General features: G+C 37.1%; 1 protein-coding gene across 9 annotated transcripts in view; it reads right to left on the bottom strand.

Annotated features, from left to right (window-relative positions):
• Positions 1-6,460: 6,460 nt before the first annotated feature.
• The window catches only part of LOC142974457 (band 4.1-like protein 4), a 40,049-nt gene continuing 36,161 nt past the window's right edge, over positions 6,461-10,348 (bottom strand). For 2 of the 9 annotated variants that reach the window (XM_076116791.1, XM_076116800.1), the window contains exons 19-21: positions 10,006-10,339; positions 8,880-9,067; positions 6,461-8,259 (exon numbers count right to left, since the gene is read on the bottom strand). In XM_076116791.1, coding sequence (XP_075972906.1) covers positions 8,244-8,259; positions 8,880-9,067; positions 10,006-10,339 — 538 coding nt within the window. In that variant the 3' untranslated portion in view covers positions 6,461-8,243. The remainder of the gene's footprint in view (positions 8,260-8,879; positions 9,068-10,005; positions 10,340-10,348) is intronic. The other 7 variants (XM_076116810.1, XM_076116818.1, XM_076116838.1 and 4 more) reach the window with 6 other exon arrangements.

Genomic DNA, 10,348 nt, shown 5'->3' with positions numbered 1-10,348 from the left:
ACACACAAAGAATCGTTCGTGAAAAGAAAATGTTAATTAAATCCAATCTGGGGAAAGATCGGAGATTAATAATGTATTTTTTTCTTTTAACTTTTACATTACTTAAGTTACAATACGACACGTTAAATACGTATTTGTCACTTCTGAACCTTTGAAACATATGTAGTAATTTAGTCCCTGTAGGTACCTTTTTTTTTTTTAAAGACAACTCCCGCACTAAGAATTGCTCTTGAGTCGCGGGGACTTTTACAAACATACAAACAACGGACACAAAGCACAACCAGACTCGAAACAATTATTTGTGGATCGCACAAATAATTGTTCCGTGTGGGAATCAAACCCACGACCTCCCGTTGCAGTGGTATCGGCGTGGCGACCTAAACCACTGCCACTGTGTTTCCACACTGTAAATATTTTTATATAAAGAAACATTTTCAGTTGTATGTTTTAAACAATAGACATAAAATGCTAAGCAGTACACATATTATACTCATTTAATTGTTTAAAAGCAGTTAAGTTTCGTAGATGCTCATAAATGTAGACATAACGACTGTTTCAAAGTTCATCCTCGATTATAAAGTTTCAATTGTGTTTCAGCTTATTTGCGTATACTCCAAATAATTTGCTGGCGTCGTCTAGCCAGGCCTGATGGAGACGATTGGAACAAGTGCTATTCACCGCCCAGTCTGCTAACTTTGCCTTTTGGACAATTATAGCTGTACTGTAACAGAACAGATGTTATCTTGCTATTTTACTGTTACTCAGTAGTAAGCAAAGAGATAACAAACAAGCCTCTTCAAAACATAATCTAATTTTGACAGCCTGAAAATGTGCTGAATAATTTTGGTCGAGGTTTTTGGTCTGTGAAATAAACAAAAGTAGGTAGATCATGTAATCTGTATTTCTTTTTATTTATTACGGTCCTCTGTGTCTTATAAATAAGTTAGACAAGTTTACTTTCGTAGTAACAATTGTTTATCCGATCGGCCCAGTAGCACAACCGTATAACTAATTTATTATGAACGAAGGCTATTCCAGGTATGTTCCACGGGATGCAGTCCCAAGTGAATTCCATTGAGTTGTAGATAATATATGCTTTCATATAATATTGACTTTGTTATGAATACACAATACAAACGTCGCTGATGTATGTATAATTAGCTAATAAAATAAACACGTTGATTTATTATGTGTACATTCATTAAGAGTGAGGCAGCCTCCAGGAGCAACAGACATACCTACATGAAATTAAACAGGATTAATTTATTGTAAAATTAATTTTGACGGTAAAATATTTTGTAAGGGGCGCAGGAGCTCGCTAATTGGATTAAAATTTTAGCACTTCTTGCGGCTCTCAGTATCGATTTTTGAATTTCATCTTCAACAACAACTGTAATAGTAAAAGTGTATAAAGGGAATATTAACGAGGAACGTCTTAAATGTAAGATTATTATCTAAAATGTAAGTATCTAAGTATTACCTTTAGTTATCATCTACTTTGTTGTAGGTATCCAATTTCATTCCAGAACAAACAAGGTTTTGTGTACAATCTTTTGTCCTTACAAAGCAGAATTTACAAAATATCTTCAGTTACGAAGCTTACGGGCCACAAAGCAAGAAATAATCTGACAACTTTATGTAGCGGCGACACACTAAAAGGAGTTTGAAACCAAGTTCGACAAACAAAAGGCAGCGTGTGATACGTCTACTGCAATATTTCTCAGTTCGCTGCAAACTTATGGTAAATATTTGAGTAAAAATATCACGGAGGGAAAATACACAGTCAAAATAATACACAGTCACACAACGTTTGTCATAGCAAAGTGAATAGGTAGAGTTGAGCACGCGTTACGTTCCACTGGACATTTTCAATAGCTATTGTTAACAGCCGTGATTGGACAAGTTTGTTCTTCAATATTTGACCGCAGTTTGTATGTTTCACGGATTATCGCCAACTTGTGTTGCCTTGTCGATATACTCGTACGCATTGTGTCGTATATAACTTAAGTGTTTTTATTAAAATACTTTGCTGTAGAATAATCAAAGGGCCACTCTTCATAATATTATGTAAAAGATTGCCCCGTTTTTATGCGTATCGCGTAAAAAGGGAGCGTCATTTTTTATTACGATCTCTAGATGTACATACTTAGGTAGGTATTATACCTACCTAACGATATTTTCCAAGTGCTTTATTATTTTAAGATATATTTCCATTCTAATATTGTGAAGAGCATGTAGTAGCAAGTTATATAGGAAATAGGAAACAGACGCAGTCGCCTGCACTTAGACACGGCAATGATTTCTTATGTTTAGTGATTGCTATTATACTTAAGAAGGATCTGGATCGGTGAAGACTGGGGTCCATTGCCCATTAGAGGTAATTTGAAACATTATTTAACACTTGTGAGTATAAATTGAGTTAGTAAAAACCTCAACTGATTTTCTTTGTATTCGGTAGTTACACCACGTGGTAAAAATATATATAGAGTTTAAGTTTGCATATCAAACAAGTAAGCTCTGCGACTGGCAAAAAGTGTTTTACTATATTTATTTAATTACTATAGTATACAATCATATTTTTCTTCTGTCTTTACTACTTGATTTGCTTTGCTTTAAATATTTACCAAGAACGTTTCTACAACTTTCTTCGATTTACATTTTGATGAAATCCGATAGCCGATAGAAGTGCTTGAATTTCAACTGAAAATAGACGTAAAGATCTATATATTTGCATAAGTAGATATGCAAGCGAGGTGAGAGCAGTGAGCAGCATGTTACCCCTGTTAAATTGGTCTTAACCTCTATCTTCCTCGTGATATAATCTCTCAGTCGTCGTTTACCCTATCACTTACTCCGAGTGCCTCCTGTTAAGCATTTGAGTGGCCTACTCATAACCCAGAGCACACATTACATATTAATTTAAATTTCCCCGATCTCAGTATGTTTATCCAACCACAAAACGAGTACTTCCAGAATATAAGGAACTATCTTAGAACTTTTTGTCTCAGTAATAATTTTATTTGACTGTAGTAAAGCTAAAATGAATAAATTATACGTAGATGTAACGTAGTTTGTGTGAGTGTATGAATAAAATAAAAGCAAATATGGCGCATCATATTTTCTTTATCCTCGTCATAAGATTGTACCCAAGTATATGACTGTCCTCATACGCCTGGGCCTAAGTTTATATCTTTAGAATTATCACACGTTACAAAAATTTGTGCGATATCCGAGCACAAGGATATTACAAAGCCGTAAATGCCACAACAAGAACGTGCCTAAAATATGGAAGTCGTTGTAACAGTTTATTGTCACATGAACGTTCACCCAGATTGTATTATTATACCGACAAATCAAGTTGTCAGTATATGTACAATATATGTTGTGAGTGGCGGGTGGCGGGGCGGAATGCTCGTATCCGCTGTGCTCTATTTGCACACGTTTTGAATGTCATTGTCACGGTGCTAATTGCCGGCGACTGCACGAGCCCGCGGCGCGACGTCACCGTCACCTCCGCTTTCCCCTGAATATGCAATTTCGGCTTTTCATGCTACACCACCAGCTGTTCTCATTAAAACTTTAATGAGGTATAAGGTAATATTTATTCGTATCTCGGCGAGATTATTGCAGGAATATTACAACAGGCGAGAGGGCACCCCTTAGGCGAAGCGATACAAGTATGATATTTTAAAGTCTGTTTATATCGTTTATGAAGAGCGAAAATGATCCTGAAAAGAGAAGGCCGCACGTAGTAGGTTCGGAGTGAGGGCGCCCTCGTCGCCGCCGCAGCTTCGAATTAATTTTTCCAGGCAGTTGAGTTCGAATGCGCTTCCGGCTTGAGTTGCTTCAACTCGAAAGCAAACTTTTCGTGTTTACATTACTTTAAATTCTTTTACCTCTTAGCTTTGCTTGCAATACTTTGCATAGTATCATTCGTAGTATATTTATTTCATGTTTCACAGAGAAACTTTCTCGTTTTACCGCAGTAAAATATACTTTTAAATCACGTGTGTATTTTTTTCTTTGACTCTTAAAAGTATTTAATATTCAAGGTTTTGCTCTAACGTTAAGTCCCGTCGGGCACAAAAATATTAATGTTTCTTCGAGAGGTCGAGCGAGCCTCCATTCTAACAAATCACTGTAAGTTTCAGAAGTGCTTACTTAAATTGCTAAGAGGTTTTAGATAGTGGGAGTTTTAAAATCACGTTACTTTAGGGCTTAGAAATTATGATGCCGCTTCAATAGTAAAAGATAAAAGCAATTTGCCTGTCATACGTGTTTTTGAATGAAACCTCCAAATGAAGTTTGAATTGCTTCAAACCAGTTGAAAATATGCGCAAAGTAAATTTCATTCTCGTTTCAATATTGTATGACTAAATTGCCTTCAACAGAGGAAACGCCATGGCAAATATGATTTAGCGACGAGCTATATCAAAGGCTAATTGTTCAATACTACCAATGTGATGTGTTTTAATCGTTGTGAATGTATGCATACTACATTATACAAACGTGTTTTAATTGATTTTGCTTATACGTATATGTACATGTAATTGCGTACTGATATTTGATGTGTGTTCATGAATGCAATATGACATTTTATTAGGTTTATATTGAAGGCTACATTAGTTTGCAAAATTTAGTAATTTTCACTTGTTTATTTACCTTTACTATTACCATGTAATTTAGCAGGTTTAACAAAACCGTTACTATATCTTTGCATTATTATAATAGTATATTATTAACGTTTGTAGATACTTCTAAAAAGAGCAGACCCATATAAGGCTGTAACGTATTTAAAGAAACGAAATTATTTTTCTATTTCCCCTTAAAGGCTTTCTATATAAACGTATAGTTTCCACTTCAGATTCGTATCCAAAATTAGTCTTGTTATAACGTAGGGTGCAGCGTTATTAAATGCAGCTTTAACTCTTACAAAGCTTTAGCGAAATGTGATGCAGGTCGCATTAAAAGTATCTACATATAACACTGAACTCTGTAATAAAACAAATTTCAGTATGTGGGAGCTTATTTCGAAATCCTGGCTGGAAATACGGCTGGTAAACCCTCCCTCAGAACTTAATATATGGCGACAAGCACTCAGCGTGATTAGAGATGGTACTGCCATTACGTATTTATGTAAACATGATATTCGAAAACAATGCGTTTTCTATTTCCACGTAGATTTAGTGACTGCGAATACTGTTATGAGATCTGTTATTTTAAAACAGGTTGAGAAATGTTACGTGGTTTAGATGGCTAGATTTCTGTATCGTGTTTGTTTGAGATTTACGTCTTATGCAGCCGTGTATTTCTTATATTGCCGTAAGCAATAGAAATACATCGTCGCGTAATTGAGAGTTTGGAAATGTAGTTGCAAACGGATGCCTATCTTTGCAATATACATTGCAGTGTCTCTATTTAAATACGAATGGAAAAGTATTTTTAAATCCAATATAGTGCATCACAAAAAAATTGTTATTAAAATACTGGCATGTAAAGCTTTTTACAGTATGAATAAGATAACTTTATCCGTCGCCCTCTGATTTTCCGCCTCCAATTAACTAGTAATCATACACGCCCCGGGAACCCTTTCATTACTGGTAATGAGTTTTCACCCTTCGCCAAATAGTGGACATCGGCGCTTTGATAGACTGGCTGCCACCTTATTTTGTCTTTTGCTTTCATGCAGGCAAATTGGGCCCGAGTGACGCGTCCGCTCAATTAGCCGGATTTTAGATACGCCGCTGCCATGAATGTGTTCCAGGATATTTAATTTTACCCTTGTATAAAGGGGAAACGACCGTGTAAGTTTTCCATAAACGAATTATTCACAGTACTGAATGAGATGAATGTTTTTGATTCAATCCTAATCTATGTTTTCAATTCGGTCTTTGTTTTTCATATTTTCATATATTATGTTTTTAAGTAAAAATATACCTACTCATACCTATATGTTTCGCAACATTAATACGTTTTATAATTGTATAAATACAAACAATAAAGCACAATAGTCAAGTTTTTCGAGTAATGTATCGAGCGGTCTATTTATAAAATGTAGGACACTCGAAGAACAAGTCATACTCGTAGTCTTGCGAGATATTTTACAAGATAAAACGAACTTAACTATGTTAGAGAATAATCTGGGTTATCGTTCATTAAGTGACTTATACTTTTACCCGAAAGTGTACGAGTATAACGGCACCAAGTCATCCTCATTAGTGTTAATGGTGGTCGGACGCAGCCGATATCTGAGACAGAACGGCTTAATTAATGCCAAAGCCAGACTCTTTGTCAGATAATCGATAAATCATTTGTGATGTTGTATGGCGCTCGTTAATAATAACTAGATTAATAAACGGCCTTTATGACGTCATGTTATTGCTTTGTACTAATAAACGATCGTTTGAGGGATTCGACAGGCTTTATAGGGTTCATGATTTGTTATAAATAATACACCAAATGATATAGATCGTTTAATGTGAACAATCGAAACGATTTTGAAAAAATACATACAAACTGTCATCGGTTACAAAAATTGTGAGTGTTGCATTACAGTCGCAATCTTATCAGTCTTGACATTACACAATTTGACCGACTAATCGCATCCATTTGGAAATTCATATACAAATTATTATGTCCATTCAGTATAGGTTATAATTGAAATATTAAGTACTTTGTCACATCAGACTAGGATGAAGTTAGTCGTAGCTATTACAATATCGAGACCAAATCTGAGTATTGTTGCATGGGCTGCAATGTATTTACACGACACGTGTGCTACATCGCACCGGTATTACCTACACCGGCGATATTTACAGCGGGACATAAGCCCTGTGGCTGGTCACGCGGCAGTGGCGACGAATAAAGCCTTTAGACGTGACGCCTTTTTGCATTTTACCGAATGACTAACATTGCTCGAATACATTGAAACTTTTCTACGCTGTACGATGGCTTCCATTGAATTTGAGGACTTAGATCCTTAGCACCCCTCTCTTCCATCCCTTATGCGCTCTCAAGCGGCAGTTGATAGCAGCCATGCGGCAATGACTTCCCTACACGCAACATATAGAATGATACAATGTGCAACACATGTCACCAACAATTTCAAAATTTAGTTTCGTTGGAATAATTTTAATATGTAGCAAACTATTCCGCACTATTCCAGAAATTAATATCAAATTTAAAACTATGTTCGGGATTTCCCAATGTATGTAATAACGGGGAAACTGTATATTCAGAAATTAATACGACCAAATGTGTTTTACAGTTTGGATCGTAAATTATAAATTGTTATTTGATATCCTGATACTCGCAGACAGACATTTTAGCAACTATAGAACTAAATTACTTTGAATTTATAAACACTAATCTACATAACAACTGTACAAGATTTAGTGTACGAAATTTGACTTAAATATTAATGAGAATGGTAAATTACTTTTAATTAATACCCGTCGTAAATAATGATTGAATAAATAAATAGGTACCCAATATATTAGTTCCAAAATTTTGGTAATTTTCACAATATTCGTAGTTCATATAAAAATGGAGTTATTATAGAATATTATAAACACACATATCTGAGTAACTCTAAGTGAAATGGTAAACGTTCATAAAATTGTTTCCTTAAATACACACAGGAAAATAAACAATTTTCATAACTGGTTTTTCTCGAGAAAATCTTTGGCACGAAATATTTTTTATCTAAATGTCTGCTTCTTTTACACTGAAATATTACGAAGACAATTTATGACAAAGTGTATTTACAATAAATATTTACATATAAAGTGGAACATAAATCGTTAATTGAAAACGTTGGAAATTGCACCTACAAAAACTTTTTATATCAAATACAACATAAAACTTATTATAAAACATAATTCGTATAAAATGTTGAAAAATTATAACATGCGCCACGATCTAACATGGTTCGAGGACAAACTTTGTTCTAATATAAAATCCTTTTCATTAAAGTACTGTAAAATTATAACGTACATCTAAATTACGGGTATTTAAAACTATACAGTATCAACATAACTCAGCAAAATAATAATTTAATATTAATGTGAGTATTTAATAAAGATGAGATTTTGTAAATAACAAAAACGAAAGTAACAACGTGAGTAGTGAAGTTTAAAGTTCAGTGCTCATCTCAGCGGAGGCGGGCTTGTTGCCGCCGGCAGGTGTGGAGCAGGCGCCGCCGCTGGAGCCCGCACTCCCCGGTGTTACTTCACCCGGCCCGCTCAGTTGCTCTGCAGCCTGGGTTCATATATGTTATGTTTTATTCTCTGTTCGCATCTAATGCACGATTGTCAGTTCAAATAACTGATCTAATGTATTGAGTGATATTATAGTTTGCATGTACGGTCTACATTGTATGGTGCGTTGGTTCTAAACACAATATGTCACGTAAAAGAGAACCTATTGCGGCTATAGCCAAGGCTTGCGACGAAGCCTTCAGGCAAATGGGATAAGGAATCTCAGCTATATTTTTCGATGTTACGCATCACAGTAAAATGTAATTTTATTTGAACTATTATTAAATGTAACACAAATGTTTCGTTTTGGTAAAACCAAATAGTGTTATAAATTTAATCACAAAACAAGGTGCAACACAAAAGGTAACACAAATTAACACATCACAGTCACATCGGGTAAACACATAATTATTTGGTGGTTAGACCTGGGTTAGTTAAGGTGTTAGTCTACATACAACATAACCGCTAAACCGTCACCAGCATGCAAAGACAAACATAAACAAAACAAATCGTCGGGTGAAGACGAACAACAAAAACAAACCAAGGGGATACGTGCAGCTACTCATTCCGCTACTTGTTGCGACACAAACATGGTGGTTCGTCGGTGCGTGCCTTACTTACTGCGTGCTTTCTATTAGAGGTTTTAGGATAATGTCGAGGGTGTTGTCGTGTCGGTGCGCGTGCGCGAGGCGCGAGTGCGTGCGCGCCAGGTTCGCGTTGTGGTCGCGCGACTCCCGCGACGGCCGCGCGTACCGCCGCGCCAGCGACCCGCTCTCGCCGACCAATATGTTGTTGTTGCTAGCATGTCTCTGCGTATCCCAATAATCATACACGCTAGACAAACTACATGTGCACACCTTACAGCTCTATACGCGATGTATACATACTCGTAACTAGTACCAGTGATATTGTAACATTATATATTTGAAGTGAATGTATATTTGCAATAGATATAGGTAAGATGATTCATCTCAAGTTCCCAAACGCAAGGCGCATTAACAACGTACTAAACTGGTGAAATGTGTCTACGCTTTGGGGTTTCCTAGAAATTGTTATTTATTACGTTACGTTTCTTTTCAAAAACTAAGTAACTTCAACAAATTTGTCGAAAAAGTCAAACGATTAATGGCAAGACATAAATCACTACCCACTTTAGTACTTTGCTTATTTATAAGCCCCTCAAGCAAGTAGAAGTTCTGAGAATATATTTGAAATGTAAGAAAATATATTGAATCTACGTAATGTTCAAGATCGTCAGTGAAATTAGACTAATTTATCAATGCAGTTGTATCTCTATCTACTTTTTAGTTTTAGTATGGGTATCAAAATATTGTAGAGTTCTCGAAGACAGATTCAAATGATGAAAGTATTCTCGAATGACAGCAGCCTGTACACTGTTAGCTTTTCAGCGACCCAGAAACAGGAGCTGCGGATTACTCCGGCGGCCCTTGTAAGTTTATTTAATTCCGGTAGCGTTTTTCGCTTTTGGAGTATTTTTTCCCAATATTTTTACTCGTTTCAGATACCCGTGCAAAGCAAACATGGAGGGGTAATAAATGGGTGTACATTTGTACAATATTCAATATTTGAAAGATACAGTGAAATACGGAGTTTATAAAACTGAATCCTTTTTTATTTTGGTGAAATGGGAAAATGTAGAGCAATGAAATATTGCAGAGTATTTCGCAGAGATGACAAGGGCCGCCGAGCAGCGGAAGACATGTTAGAAAGCCAAGCGCCCACTCACGAAGAGAGAAAAGCCACCGTCCGCCGGATGAGGGTAGCCACGCGGCGCGAGGTCTCGCGGGCGGCGCGAGGTGGCGCTGTCGCTGGCCACGGACAGCAGCGAGCGCTGGGAGCCGGACACGGAGGCGCGCGCGCGGCCCGGAGCCGCGGGCGGGCGCCGTGTCACAGCACCCGCGCCGCTGCCGCGCGCCTCCCTCGCGCCGCCCGCGTCGCCACCCGCTGCCCACTGCCTACTCACAGGCGCCGTCCGCGACGATCCTCCTGCCCCGCACTTGGCGCTGTCGCTCGACCTGCACCCGATAGACATGGGCCTTACATCAGTTTCGACTCGTTTGCTGCCAATA

This window comes from Anticarsia gemmatalis, chromosome 1 (genome assembly GCF_050436995.1).
Source record: "Anticarsia gemmatalis isolate Benzon Research Colony breed Stoneville strain chromosome 1, ilAntGemm2 primary, whole genome shotgun sequence".
NCBI lineage: Eukaryota > Metazoa > Arthropoda > Insecta > Lepidoptera > Erebidae > Anticarsia > Anticarsia gemmatalis.
The sequence above is the reverse complement of the archived record's forward strand: the minus strand, read 5'-3'. Positions and strand labels throughout refer to the sequence as shown.